The 16780-nt window shown below is 33.0% G+C and overlaps 1 protein-coding gene across 2 annotated transcripts in view; it reads right to left on the bottom strand.

Annotated features, from left to right (window-relative positions):
- Nucleotides 1–16780, bottom strand: part of Gmap (Golgi microtubule-associated protein) — a 190198-nt gene that overhangs the window by 17007 nt on the left and 156411 nt on the right. For both annotated transcript variants that reach the window (XM_069842445.1, XM_069842446.1), the window contains one exon: nt 16002–16101. In XM_069842445.1, the coding sequence (XP_069698546.1) occupies nt 16002–16101 (100 nt within the window). The remainder of the gene's footprint in view (nt 1–16001; nt 16102–16780) is intronic.

Raw genomic sequence — 16780 nt, 5'->3', positions numbered from 1 at the left:
AATATTGGAAAGCAAAATACATAAATGAATTTTATGCAATAAACGAATTTTGCTTATAAGTAGCAGCAAAATGCAGTTACCGCATTCTTGATTTTTCCGAGTTAAATAATCCAGCCAACAGATTTGTGCAAATATCTAAATTTTTTCGAATTGTCGGTTGCTCTATTGTTGCGTAACTCCGTCCCATTGTACAGTGAATAATAAACTCGTTTAAAAAGAGACTTTAAAAATGGTTGTAAACCCACAAAGACATCAATAAATAGGTACCGGTATTTTTCTCCAATATGTGTATGAGTGTGAGAGAGAGAAAGAGAGAAAGAAAGGAAGAGAGAGAGAGAGAGCAATCAAACATATTTTCGATTAAATAAAAAAAAAATATACACATTTGACAACAAATATCCAAGCAAATTATCTTGTACATATATTCGAAAACAACTGCTAATGTACAAAGTGCTCAACTTGATTTGTGAAGACACAAGAAGCAAGACATACATCTCGAGTTCGAGTCCAAATGACTATGAAAGATAACACTGCTTCCTCAATTTCTCTGTTGTGAGTTATCCCCTCCTTACTCTAGTCCCCCTTCAGACAACACAAGCCCCTTCAGTGAGATGGCGTAACCCAGAGTGAGACAAACCAAGCATTGTCGTTGTACAGGATTTGGCAGTTGGTTCTGACGAATTTCAGCATGCTGTTCTAAAGTGACTATTAGATTTAGAAATATCAAAGAACACAGGATACGGCTTGAACAATGTAATTTATTGGCATGTTACTGCTTTTTGAAAATGACACATTTGAAGTGTTCCAGGATCCCCTCGGTATCTTATGCTTTGTTATTGCAATCTTACCTGGAAATTGTTCATGACATGTTGCAATAAATTTGGGACTCCATATCCTGAATGCATTATGATCAGGTTTGAAACATTCTTTGTTTTAGATATCCGTACATAAAAAAAAAACAGCTATAAGGTCTGGGGATCAAATTGGCCAGTTGGTATCATTACACTGAGAAATTAAGCATCCAAGGAAAAGATTTCTCAATAACAGCAGGCCACAGTTTCCTCCATACACTATTCAAACATTTAGGAGTGATAACATTCGACACGTCTCTAATTGCATCCAAATGTTAAGCTGTTGCCAGAAAGACTTGATGGTAAGATTGTCACTCGAATCGCATCTAGCTACACTTAACTTGGTTGATGAATGAATACTTTTTGGAATTGATTCCGAATTGTCACGAATAGTTCTCAAAGCATGCTGAATAACATGAATCGCGTATTATTGCTTTCACATAGAATTAGATGATATCACTGGGATTTAAATATGAATCACGTATATACGAAAACGTGGATAATGAAACCACGTATAATGGGGTCTACATGTATGTACATGTTGTTTCACTAACCAGTTTCCATAAAAAAAAAGGTATATATGCATAGTAATGCATGACTTTAAAAAAAAAATAAAAAACTGGATGTAAAAAGAAAAAATTCGAAAAAATCACAGACTATTACAAATTATTATGCAGAACTTCGCAGTTCCAGGTGCAGCACATTAGAAGATATTGATTTTCTGAAAATTTGCACTTTGGCCTATGTCTCCCCTTAAGTGAGAAACGAGTCCAGGGTCCACCAATGGAGGTTACCCAGCATTTGCTCTTAATAGGTTGAGGGAAAATCCCGGAAAAAAGTCAATCAGTTAAATGACACAACCAGGATTCGAGTTGGGATCCGAACTCTATTCGGAATTGACTGTAAAATAAGTGTTATTAGACTAGTTATTACAGCGTAAATGAACAAGAATAAGGAATGTTAAAAAAAATAATTTTGCCAAGACTTGGGAAATAAAATAATGGAATATTGCATCTAATGTGACAGTTGAGGTAAAAGTCCTATCAAAAGCAGTACGTATATTTATCTACTTCACATTAAGTCACATAATTATACAGAGTGATTTAGTGACTCTGTTACGAACTCCTAGGGATGATCTCCTCTATCATCCCTAAGAGTTTGTAACACAGTCACTGAACCACCCTGTATAAATAGCTACAGCAGTGGTTTTCAACCGTGAGATCCAAATTCAAATCTTGATGAGTCCATGTAGAATTTTTAGTTAAAAACGATGAGTCCCGAGGAGATTTTCCTGTAGAATTCCAGTTTTCCCTGCCATAATAAATAATTCCCGTTTTCCTTGCTATAATAAATTATAATTCACAATAACTCTTTTTACTAGTGCAGAAAACAAAGGTTAACTACAACATTGTATTTTGTCTTTGAGATCAATTCTATGGGATCATTATGATCAATTTTCTACACAGCAAGTATTAATGGATATCTCTGGAATTAGCCCCTAAGTCAGAGTACAGGTATAGCGCAATGAGATGATATTTTCGAGATTAAGTTTTACTAATTTAAAATAATAATTATTACAATTTTCAATAAAGAAAAATTTGCTTGTTATACTGCTTATATAAACCATCATCAATAATATATGATTGGATAGTAAACAACAATTTAAGTTTAGACCTCATATAAATAAATTGAATAACAACACGGTCTTCAGACTGAACGAACTGCTTATCTTTATGCATATACTACATGTTCGAGTATCGCTCCAAAAGTATTGTCCTACATAAAAAAAAAACACTTTTCTCCCACAGTTTTCCTATTTGCACAATGTAGATAGATTCTTTAGGAAATAAATGCTAATTTTTTTTTAACATAACTCCAGTCTCTCTACAGTTTTACACAAAGTTATGAACGCTCAATCACATGGTAAATCTCGAATTTATATTTTTTAGTTAATTTTTCAGTTCCCACAAGAATAATCACTGTCAATTCTCATATCCACAAATAATCCTCAGAAGATTTTTATGGATGGAATGACAGACATCATATAAATTCTTGAATAAAAAGTAGAAGAAGAAATCGAATTTGTGCATTCGGTAGGAAACATTATAACAATGATTAACTGCAGATATTAAAGGAATTATGTTTATGGATATACTGACGAAAGGATTCAACCTTAATTCTGAGGTTTGTATGGAGAGGTTGAGTAAAGTTAATTCACTACTCTAATGTATTTGAAGACATCAACAGATGGTAGATGTTCCGCTACTGCATAATCCCTGATCAATGTTATCCTGCAAACTGGGGTTGATCTTGCTGCTAACTGACCTCACAGCTTTCATCTGACACTTTACATCATGACCTGCTTGAGAAACTCAAAAACTGCACCGGCAAAACAAAGTTTGGGAATGAAACTATTGTGGTAGCTATAAAGAGATGAAGTTTTCATTTTTCTGCAGGCATACATACCTTCGTTCTAAAAAGGCGTAAGGCTGTGAGAAGCGAAAATTATGGAGAAAAATAGCAGTTTGTTCCTAAAAGATATATCTATCTATCTATTGTACGAGTAAGTTGCAGAATATAAGATACATTTTAAGCGTAGTTCATTACTTTTGGAGTGAACCTCATTTTAATCCACACATTCAAATACATTATAGTGCATACAAGTACTAAAATGCAAGACAAACGAATCTACTCTTAATTTACAACTAAGTACTTTCAATTAATCCATTCTTCTTTAAAAGCTCTTGACATGCAACACTACAACAACTGGAGCAGGTACAGAGTTTATATTTTTATGTCACTGTTGTTTAAAAATGTAAAACAAACATGGACTCTACTAATTCTAGAGTTAACACTTATTTCAACCTCCGTGGATGGCTGCAGGGCTGCATGTGAAACCCCACATGGCAATCTGAGTTAGTTCATGTCACTCACAGTTACCACATGAGATTACACTTACAGTTCCATCGTGGTACTAGTGTAGCCACACTTGTTATATCTCAATGAACTTCATAAATAATTTAAAAATTCTATATTATCAACATCAAATATCATCTTTCTGGTAGGAAACGGAATGAGAAGATAAACTATTTATCGTCTTTTGTCTCAGTATTTCTAACAATTCCAGTCTATGAACTGTTTCACAGAAAATTAATGTGCGCAAATACGATCTCTTAGAGACTAAGATTATTGCAACTTCTATGGTTTAATGTTTCTTTAATGTAATAATGCAGCAGATGCCATTTATTAATTCAATGCCAAATTCATTAATCAAACAAACCTCACAATAAACTGAATTTGTATTTAATAATAGATTTAATGATTTAAAATAATGGATTTGCTCCCTAGAGAATTCATCACTTCTAGTACCGGTATGCTAATCTCTCCAAAAATTTATTTGAAAGTACGGGAAGTTCTTTTCAAACCACACAGGACTTGCTATCTTTTTTTTTTATTGGGTTATTTTACGACGCTGTATCAACATTTAGGTTATTTAGCGTCTGAATGAAATGAAGGTGATAATGCAGATGAAATGAGTCCGGGGTCCAGCACCGAAAGTTACCCAGCATTTGCTCGTATTGGGTTGAGGGAAAACCCCGGAAAAAACCTCAACCAGGTAACTTTCCCCGACCGAGATTCGAACCCGGGCACCTGGTTTCGCGGCCAGATGAGCTGACCATTACTCCACAGGTGTGGACTCTTGCTATCTTCATGGAGAATGCTTTGTAGCAAACTTTTGTAGATATTTCAGGATTTCAACTTCATAATCAGACTATATTTAGATTAGTCATGAAACTTCGTGCAAATGGGTCTGTATCATGTCAATCAATCTTCTTAATGTATCCAGCTGTTTGCTGACAACATAAAATCCATTATAGTCCACTGTAGTCTATTCAGTTGTTGTTTTCACGACAAATGAGGGGTATTTTGATCGGTGTTCATTAAAGATGCCTGTTGCTAGTAGCCAGAGTTGGGGTATAGTCAATATATACTGTATCATGTAAAAAACAAAAAAGAGAATAACATGTTTTTAACTGACAAAAGTTACATGACATTGATTCCGGAATAGAGACTAGTCTTCCAAAGTAATTTTGACTGTTGAGAACATCGCATTAAAACACAAAACTGTTTATAATAAAATAAATATAATAAATAAATATTTCGCATTGCACACACCATTGGCTTTTGAGGATCATATTCTGAAAATTAGAGCCGTAAGCACAGACAATCCAATTATCATTTCGACTGTCTTCTGTAAATACAGGTTAATAGTAGCTAATGGCCTTTGTAAAAACCTCATGGTAGATACTTTTTGACAATGAGAAGAAGAGATTGATATATTACGGATATAAATGATGTTACTTTTATAATTCGCTATTGGTATTGCTAGTAATTAAGTCATTATCATCACAATCATCGGTGGTCATTGTCATCATAATAACTTCTTAATATTGACAAATAACCCCTTTGCACTTTCTAACCACAATAATTTATTAATGTAATGATGTGAAACACAACAGAATCCATAAATTCAAAGAAACAGAAGATGATATAAAATAGTAACAACTAAATAATTATGATGATACCTGATACAGAAAGCTGCTTGCTTGTCCTTGTGTCACATGCAGGCATGCCTGTACTCTTCCAACACATAAGCAGTGATAACATCAAGCTGAAATTGCCGGTTCAAAGCCTGATATCAGCGAGCAATCTGGGTCATTTGAAACATGCACCCCCAGAATTACCAGCTGATATTTGACCATAAAGCGGCCTACAACTGGGAGCTGAACAAATGCTACACACATGCCACAAATTAGTCTGACCAAGAAGTGAGAGGGTCGAGGGAGGCAACTGTAATACCACATCTGCTGTTAATTTTGTTACTGGAATTGTACTCTTCAATCTTCTTGAACCAAAACCAAAAATTATCGTGGAAATTAGATGCATATGATTTTATGTTACTCCAGCAATCAAATTTCCATGCTCATTTTGGTGTGTCTAATTTGCTTACCTTCATAACACTTTCTGTAGCACAAGAATACTCAAACCTCATGCAACTATGATATTGTAATACTGTCTACTATAATCACTTCATACATTCTACAACACCACCATGCCATCAGAAAAATTCCGAGTCTTTGCAAATGGTATACTAATTTTATTAATTTTAATTTAGAAAAAAAAAAAGCCTGCTCTAAACAAAATCAACAACTTTTCCATATTTGTAATTACTTTTTGCAGAAAGGATAATGTAATTTTATTAGATCACATATGTTCTATATACATAGATAATAATAATCCTCCAGTCTTATTTAACTCCGTTTTAAGAAATACCAACAGAAGACATTTAGGTTTTTAAATAAGTATACGAATAAATACATACAAACACATGTACAACAAAACTCCATTTGGATATCAGAGAGTGGTAACCAAAAGTCATAAATCTATACGAACTTGAGTAGTCACTATGTCAGTCTTAATAAAAATTGTTTCTATTTTGTGAAGAAATTGGAACAGTTGGACGTCTCCCGTTATTGTTCAAAGGAGGACCTGTTAGGAAACTCGCGCTATCATAGGGTATGGACCACTATTGCATCTTCCCTTAGAGCCAAACTGGATATATATATGAAGGGGTACCGGTACATTGTATTTTTGAGGATGGCAGTAATCAGCGAGTTGATATAGTGACAATTAACAAGTCTACGAAGAAACTAGTAAGTTTTGACCCAATAGCCCGATCTGAGAAGAACTCTTGGCAGGCATTAGATTGTAGATGAAGAAAAACAATCACTGTATCGCCAATGTATTTCTTAATTAAGTAAGAGTTATGACAAGAATTATACATGGGAGTTGCGAGGTTTGTTCTTTGGTGCAAAAGGATCTTCATATAAACTTACTAGAAATATCCTACAAAGACATGATGTTACTTGTAAAGATATTACAAAATCTGTTTACATATTACAAAAGACCAGATAGGAATATTGCTTAGTCATTTATATAGGATGAATCGTAAGTAATGTCATTAATTTCAGGGGATTATTCTTTGAGATATTTCAAACAAAACAGTTTTATACAATTTTGCCCGTTTTTGCTTCCTTTTCGAGATAAAAATTGTTTTATATAAACATTTCATAGCTTGTTTTGGGAAAGCCATTGACTTAATTCCCAATATGCTCAGTCGATTCAAGAGAGCAGTGTATTATGATAACAAATGATTGAAAGAATTTTAGTTTTGTCCTTTAAATGTGCAGAAATTTGATCCGAACAAATGTAACATTTCGTTCTGCAAAGGACAGACGAGGTGTTCTCTCACTAACATGTTACATATCACGACAGCTGGACACTTAAACTACCCGAAAAAATTGTTTTATATGAAATATTTAATAGCATGTTTTGGGAAAACCATTGATTTAATTCCCAATATGCTCAGTCAATTTAAGACAGCAATGTATTATGATAATAAACATGGTAAAATTCCTTTGCAGAACGAAAAGTTACATTTGTTCGCATAAAATTTCTGCACATATAAAGGACAAAACTAAAATTCTTTCAATCATTTATTATCATAATACACTACTCTCTTAAATTGACTCAGCATATTTGGAATTCAATCACTGGCTTTCCCAAAACATGCTATGGAATATTATGATTATGAGTATCATATAAAACAAATAATATCCAAAAAGGAAGCAAAAAACGATAAAAACTAACATTCTTTCAATCATTTATTATCATAATACACTACTCTCTTAAAATGACTCAGCATATTTGGAATTCAATCACTGGCTATGGAATAATATGATTATGATTATGAGTATCATATAAAATAAATAATATCCAAAAAGGAAGCAAAAAACGAGAAAACGCAGTGAAATGATACTTTTTGTTTGGAATATCCCAAAGAACAGCACCTCAAATTAATGACATTACTTCCTATTCATCCTGTATATAGGAAATACATTGAAGTGAATCAATCAATCTTCTTAATGTATCCAGCTGTTTGCTGACAACATAAGGTCCACTATAGTCCACTGTAGTCTATTCAGTTGTTGTTTTTCACGAGAAATGAGGGGTATTTTGATGGGTGTTCATTATAGATGTCTGTTGCTAGTAGCCAGAGTTGGGGTGTAGTCAATATATACTGCAGGGCTGTGTCTTCTGCAACTGGTACTGATGATTTTAATTTACTTCTTTTGTGGTTTATGGATGGACAGTGTAGAAGAATGTGTTCCAGATCTTCAACATTGAAGTGAAGTTTATCAACTGTACTTTGACATAGCCTAATTAAATTAGGCTCCCACTTTCGTTCAAGCATAAGGATATTTACCTGACTAAGGTTAAATTCCTGGAATGGAATTATTTTCGAAGGGACTAGATATGTTTGTTATATGTTGTCTTACACCATGCTGACCCTATGACTTGAGAGTCCACCTACTTATTGAATGTCTACCTACTCTTGGTTCGTAATGCCACAAAATTGGGGACAGAGGATCAAGTTTTGAAAGGAGGCGGAATGGATGATTTTGAAGTAAACAAAATTATTTGAAAGTAAAAATGATTAAAAAAATCACTGCAGGGATGGGGATAAGTATTTCACTCCCACACACTTACAAACACACACACGCACACACAATGTGATCACGAAAGACTAGTAGTATGCACTCAATGCTGATTGTGTACTGTGACAACCACACTTTCAGTATGTCTGTGTAGAACGCAGTGAAATGATACAGCTGTTTCTTCTGTTCCTTCTCCTCCCATTATATCAGCATGCAAATTGAGTAACACAAATACACCAACTCAAAAATAAAATAAAATAAAACAGCAAGAATTCACTCAATGAACCCGTTGATAAAGATGAGCTTCAAAAGATAAACAGATGTTGATATCTCCAATGCATGCAACTTCAGCAATAGTGATAGCACACCATAAGCATCATGAAGCATTTTTTTTTTCTTATATGGACGTATTATAAGGTACAAGTTCGAAAATAATGTGAGTAAAAGTAAGGCCTAATGTTTTCTGAGGATATGACTGTAAAGCATGCAAATCACTAACAGTCAACTTTCACTCCTGCTTTTATTCACGTTTCCACAGCAGCACTATCTTGCCAATCTCTTGGCCCTAGGGTTACCACCTGTCCTGGTTCAGTACGGTTATTCCGGAAATGTATCGGGTGCCCACCTAACTTAGCCAAGATGTTATTTTGTCCTGCTAGAGTATGAGCAGAATAAGGAACTATGAAGCATGATCCTAGTTTCTTGTAACACTGTATTATATTCTGTTTTCGACAAAAACTCTCAGTATGAACAATATGAGGCATTCAGAAGTCAACATGGTTAACTCCTTTTCCAAAGATTTTGAGATATTCAAGGTTAAAGTTAAACACACACTATTAATTCTGTGATGTAGTCGAGAAGAATACTGCAGTCTGTGGGCTTTTTACTGAACTATGGAGCAAATCACATTGACCACTGAAAATATGGTCAATTTAATACATTGCCAACTTATAAACTCTGAAATAACCAAAAGTGGAGTTAATAATGTTGACTTCTGAACGCCTCATATGATACAGTGCCACAAAAGAAACTTGGTGCTATTACTATATATAGCGTCAACAGGAAAAAAATCTACACATGAAGCTGACATTATGAAATTAATTTAAAATTGTGCCTACCCATTAGTTTATTACGTAATATGATTAACAGAAGTACAGTCTTACAAAAAAGTTTTGTCGTATAGATACTTTAGAAGTCCCAGAAAGGAGGCAGTGCACATGATCAGAAGACGAGCGACCTGGTTCACAAGAGAATGACTAGTTGAGGTAATAAAATTACTTTTGTTTCGTTGTATGTCTGATGATGATGATGATGCTAATAATAATAATAATAATAATAATAATAATAATAATAATAATAATAATAATAATAATAATAATAATAATAATAATAATAATAATAATAATAATAATAATAATAATAATAATAATAATAATAATAAGATCCAAGCTTTAACATCTACTTATCTTCTGAAACCAGAACAAAAACTCAATGTTTTAAATATGTATATTTGGCCTATACTTGTTTATCCTCTTCAAAATGCTCCCCTTCACCAGCTTTCTGACCGGTTTCTCGAAGATGTGGATAAGTTAATTAAAAGTTCGGTGAAGGAAATTTTATGTTTGCCAGGAGACACGCCCGACGCGATGTTGTACACCGAACGTAAATATAAGGGTCTCAGCCTTTTCAAAGCTCAATGGGAAGCATATTTACAGCATCTCAATATTTGCAACACATTATTGAGAACCTCGAATCCTCTTGTCGTTTCTACAAGGAACATAGCAGCAGAAAAGAAAGTATGTTCCAGGAAGTTAAAAATTCCACCTGAAGATCTGGATATAAATAACATCAATGTCCATAAACTACGACAAAATCTTAGGAAACAAGAGTACGACAAATGGTGTGCGCTTCCACATAAAGGAAAAGGTGTTATTTTATTTCAAGAATATACTCCCGGAAATAAGTGGATTTTTTCTAAGGAGGGTCTATCTTCCTCTGAATGGCGGGACGCAATTAAGATGAATGCTAACGTAGCACCAGTGAGAAGTCTTCATGGGAGATCCTTGGACGGTTTCCATTGCAGATACTGCAACGAGATTGAAACCTTAGCACACGTCCTAGGATCCTGTCAGCATGGAGAACTCCTGAGAAATTCACGCCATCATAACATCCGAAAACTAATAGCACAAGCCCTTAGAAACAAATCCTTCGAGGTCCATGAAGAGGTGCACTGCGTTGCGTCTGAAGGCGGCGGAATTAGAAGAGCGGACATCGTGGCTCTAGACAAGACTAATAGTAAAGGCTTTATACTGGACCCAACTGTTAGATTTGAGATGAGCCAGACCCAACCATCCGAGGTCAACAAAGAAAAACAACAAATTTATGAGCCTACTATTCCGTATTTTCGAGAAAAATATCAGATGGAAGGCACCTGGGAAGTACATGGTTTAATGATCGGAGCGAGGGGCACCATCCCACGATCAACTGTAAACACTATCAAAACATTTGGAATCCATGACATCATTCCAAAAATAATTACTTCAACCATTAAAGGGTCTGTGGCAATTCTGAAAAATCATTTATACGGAATATCATAATACCCCCCCCCCCCCTTTCTATTCGTTAGTGTGCGCTTGTTACAAATATATGTACAAATTTATTATTTCTTAAACTTAAGCTCCTAGTTCACATTTAAATTTGGCTCATCTATCTTACTGTAATCATTACTATTCTTATATGTGTGTTATTCTGTGTTTTTGGCAACCCAGGATGCCTGGGCAGACTATTTCTTGAAATAAATTATATATAATATTTTATTGGCCATTAAATAATTAAAACGAAAATAGGCTTCGTTAAAAGGAAACATTACAAATTAAAAAACAAGATCATTCACCCCCACATTAAAGAACTCGTCAACAATGTAAAAAGTCTTATCAGTTAACCATTTGAGAGAACTTTTTTAAAATGGGGAAAAACACATTTGGCATTAACAGGTAAGACATTAAAAAATTTTATTCTCATAGTTATATAACTTTTCACTGCTTTGGAAGTGCGACAATATTTAAAACTCAAATCATCACATGACCTAGTGCCTTAATCATGAATGTTTGATCTACTACAATATTTAACTATATTTTCTCTTATAAAAACCAGGCAAGAGAAGACATAAATTCCAAGAAAATTATTTATTTTATAATTAATAAGTAAGCTTTTACAATGTTCAAAATGAGATTTTCTTGCTATGATACGTAAAGCTCTTTTCTGCAATATAAAAATCTTGCTGGCACTAGACGAATGGCCCCAGATCATCATGCGCACTGTTTTTTTTTTTTTTTACATTGGGGAATTTAACTGAAGTGAATTTTATTATGGCAGGCAGAGTAACTATCTCATGCCCCCATGTTATATTGCTACCTATGCACTTCATTAGAACCAGGTACCCAGCTTCGAAGCCGTTAGCCCTGTGAACTTATAGTATATTTATTTTCTCCTATTATCATATTATAGGATTATCTAAGAGTGATAGAAGAGAAAAGAGTGGGGGGGGGGGGGGGGGAGGGAAGTGGTCCGTGGCCCATATGAGCATTGCCTCCTTTCTGGGACTTATAAAGTGCCTCCTGTGCGACAAAACTTTTTTCTAAAACTGTACACCGTGCAAAATGACTGCATTTATCATTATTCTGCACTTGTACACACATAATCACGAGCATGATAATTCATATTACGAATGCCCTTCATACTCTCCTCGTTAAACTGTCCCGGCCAAGACATAAAGAAAGATGGGAACTCTATTTAGATCTTCAAATATTTCTACGTGTTTCTGCTTTTCTGCCTTTCAGGGTGACTTCCTTTCGCACAAGCTGGGTTGTAAGCTGTAAGGAAATGTATTACTTATATGTTGACCTAGATATAGATCTTTGAAGTATACATTTCATTCATCGTTTATTTAAATTAATGTTAGTTAAATTCAATTGTAGTGAAATAACAAATGTAACAATAATAATAATGAAACTTCGTAGCATTTTACTGTAGCATTTAAAACAGTTTAATAGTATATTAAATATATTATTATTATTATTATTATTGCATTTTCCCCAAAAAGTTAACTAAACTTTCACACGGCCATTAAAAATACAAATTATAAATACAGGTCACCACCACATGACCTACCTGCAAGATTTTGCCACAAATTACCTCTTTGTCACGGATCTACTCTGACTGACTTCATTTCAGAAACACCATAAGGGATCTTATAAAATGATTTTCAACCCAACCAAACACAATAAAACAATGCTAAATGTTGTATGGTGCATATAGTCATTGATTTTGTGAAACCTCCTATATGACAGTGCAAAGTATAATTTTTCAGAAGGAAGAAAAAATTAATTAAATATCAATAGGCCTACATTGATCCTCGACAATACCATATTCACCAACGTTTTCCACCCAATTATCTAATATTCTCATGTTGGTCTATTGATGTTTAATTACTTTTTCCTTCCTCCTGAAAAAATTTTGCTCTGTACTGTCACATAGGAGGTTTCATAAAATCAACGACGATATATACTTACATAATGACCCACTCAAAACATGCACCTCATTTTATTGAGTCTTTTTGTAGTTTTCACTAATAAAAAATGGACTGTGTTCCTAAATTTGAATATTTATAACAGCATTTTTCATATATTTGCTTCCGAAATTATTGACAGAAGTAGAGGAAAACTGAAGATCTTACAAAGTATAAATAAAATGTAATAATGCTAAATTTAAGACTTTCTCAGGTTAGAAACTACAGGACCTTTAATGTTAAGTCAGACGATGTTAGCAATAGACAGACGACATTAAGTTGTCAAATTTCTCTAACACGTGTCTGCACTTCACATAAAGTTTCAGATTGCTTGTCAAAACTGCGACATCACACATTAAGAGCCATTTCTTGTTGTAATAGTTCTAATGTAAAATACAGCATGACCAGAGTTGTAGAGGAACAACGATAAATTTAATGTGTCTACTTTCAAATCCAACAATGTATGTATTAACGATAACTTATGGATGGATGGTGAATACTCTGCATTTTATACTAACAGTATTTACAGACTCAGAAACAAAATTTGGACCAAATGAATTTTCCAAGTTCCAGTTATAACATACAGCACATACTCAGGTAGCCCAAATTTTGTTTCTGGGTCTGTACACTGTTTTGTGGCTATTATCAGTAGGGCTCGGATTTTTAGGTGCTAAAAATCGGGAAAATATTTCTTTTAATGTGCTAAAAATCTGAAAAATATTTATTTTTAACGTGCTAAAAATCGAAAGAATATTTATTTTTAATGTGCTAAAAGTCTGAAAAATATTTATTTTTAATGTGCTAAAAATCAAAAGAATATTTATTTTTACTGTGCTAAAAATTGGGAGAATATTTATTTTTAATGTGCTAAAAATCGGAAGAATATTTATTTTTGATGTGCTAAAAATCTGAAAAATATTTATTTTTAATGTGCTAAAATTCTGAAAAATATTTATTTTTAATGTGCTAAAATTCTGAAAAATATTTATTTTTAATGTGCTAAAATTATGAAAAATATTTATTTTTAATGTGCCAAAAATCGGAAGAATATTTATTTTTAATGTGCAAAATATTTATTTTCAATGTGCTAAAAATCGGAAGAATATTTATTTTTAATGTCCTAAAAATTGGGAGAATATTTATTTTTAATGTGCTAAAAATCTGAAAAATATTTATTTTTAATGTGCTAAAAATCGGAAGAATATTTATTTTGGGAGAATATTTATTTTTAATGTGCTAAAAATTGGGAGAATATTTATTTTTAATGTGCTAAAAATCTGAAAAATATTTATTTTTAATGTGCTAAAAATCGGAAGAATATTTATTTTTAATGTGCTAAAGTTGAGAGAATATTTATTTTTAATGTGCTAATAATCGGAATAATATTTATTTTTAATGTGCTAAAAATGGGAAAAATATTTATTTTTAATGTGCTAAAAATTGGAAGAATATTTATTTTTAATGTGCTAAAAATTGGGAGAATATTTATTTTTAATGTGCTAAAAATCTGAAAAATATTTATTTTTAATGTGCTAAAAATCGAAAGAATATTTATTTTTAATGTGCTAAAAATTGGGAGAATATTTATTTTTAATGTGCTAAAAATCTGAAAAATATTTATTTTTAATGTGCTAAAATTGGGAGAATATTTATTTTTAATGTGCTAAAAATCGAAAGAATATTTATTTTTAATGTGTTAAAAATGGGAGAATATTTATTTTTAAATGTGCTAAAAATCTGAAAAATATTTATTTTTAATGTGCTAAAAATCGGGAAAATATTTATTTTTAATGTGCTCAAAATCGGGAAAATATTTATTTTTAATGTCCAAAAAATCTAAAAAATATTTATTTTTTGTGTGATAAAAATCGGAAAAATATGTGACAAAAAAGCAAAAATATTTAATTTTTTTTTCAGTAGGTTATTTTACGACGCTTTATCAACATCTTAGGTTATTTAGCATCTGAATGAGATTAAATAATGCCAATGAAATGAGTCCAGGGTCCAACGCCGAAAGTTACCCAGCATTTGCTCATATTGGGTGAGGGAAAAGCTCGGAAAAAACCTCAACCAGGTAAGTTGTCCCAACCGGGAATCGAACCTGGGCCACCTGGTTTCGAGGCCAGACGCAATAACCGCTACTCCCCAAAGGTGGACAATATTTAATTATATTTCAATTATTTTATGTGAATATAAACAACATGCAGTGCTTACAAATATAAATTATGCTGTCTCGCCAACTGCTTAAGAATTACAGTACACTATGAGATTCATCCTCAAGCTGTCCATCACAAATGACTGACTATTATCGCGGAACACTGCCTTGTGCTGGGAAAAAGAGCACTCTGACCACTGAGAACAACATGTTTATGAGTGGAAACAAAAACAGAAGCAGCTAATGTTTATGAAATTATAATTGCTTCCTGAATCAGCGTTATGATAACTTATAAGGCACTCCTAAATGACACATCAGTGTTTATGTGTGTTAGTTAGAGTAAAATTGTTTAGTGGTGACAGTTCTTATCACTTGTGATGAGAGAGCAGACTGTAGTTTCACAGCCCACAGGTAGGCAATTCTGAGAAACAGTTGTCAGAAGTCACGTCTAAGCAACTGCACTGAACATTTGGGAATGATCAATCTGAAATGGGGCTTTTGTCGAAAATTATTTGATGAAAACTTAGTTTGTATGTGTTTTATGTGAATATCTGAAAATATGTATTTACATAAAAAAATTAAAATATGTTTTTATGTGAAATAAAATTTTAAATATATGCTCAGGTGACCTCGTCCGAAACTTACAACAGAATCACGAGTTTCTATTACTGTGCAAATAAAATATTTACCTGAAAATCCTAGCCCTAATTATCAGTATTAAAACGCAGTAAATTTTCGTTCTTTACTATGATTTCATTCAATTTGAATTTGCCACTTTGTATCAACTGATGTTAAGTTTAATCTAACTCCTGAGACCTTGCAATGCCGTACCATGATCCAGTATGTCAGCTGCTGAAGCAAGTACTTACCTTCTTCCTTCAAACTGTTGATGATGTCAGATTTCTTATCCAGCTGCTCCCCTAGGCGGGAGGCAGCACTCAGACCTTCTTTCGCTTCAGCTAACTGCACCTGAGACAGGCAGGGATTCATTCTGTCACGTACTGACATATATTTCTACAGTTGCAATGTATAGATTTCACTTTAAACAATAGCAATTACAACTTTTACAAACTTACTAAAGCTACTTTTACATGATCAAATTTCATGTCGTCAAATTCAACACTTCACAAGACTTTTCGAGTGTTGCCAACACTTGACAAGTTTTACTGTAAAATCACTTACAGTATTTTAAAAGCCTTTGATTGTCTTGAAAGTAATTGATCAAAGATCTTTGAAGGAAATGACCAATGGAATTCGAAAATATGATCTCAAGAACCACACAAAACATGGCATCCTGACTGAAGAAAGTTGTTTGAGAGTTAATTCAATTATTATGAATTAAACTTATTCTTGTACGCTGTCAGTTCTGTGAATTACCACAATAAAATTAAGAAAAAAATTGCGAGGCAAATTTCTCGAGTTAAGTACCAATACATGTATGTTTTGTATGAAGAAGGTTCTAACTTATAATCTAGGCAAATATTAATTGTAAATACTCGTATTTTGTTTTGAAACAATAAGCAATCGTAATATTCTTCATTTTAGGGTATCGTACAGTTAAATAATACAAATCGTCGTTGATTTTATGGAACCTTCTATGTGACAGTACAGAAAATAATTTTTAGGAGTAAGAAAAAAACAATTGAAT

The sequence above is a fragment of the Periplaneta americana genome, chromosome 12, assembly GCF_040183065.1.
Source record: "Periplaneta americana isolate PAMFEO1 chromosome 12, P.americana_PAMFEO1_priV1, whole genome shotgun sequence".
In the NCBI taxonomy this organism is placed as follows: Eukaryota; Metazoa; Arthropoda; class Insecta; order Blattodea; family Blattidae; genus Periplaneta; species Periplaneta americana.
Note: the sequence above shows the minus strand (reverse complement) of the source record. Positions and strands in the feature narration are given on the sequence as shown.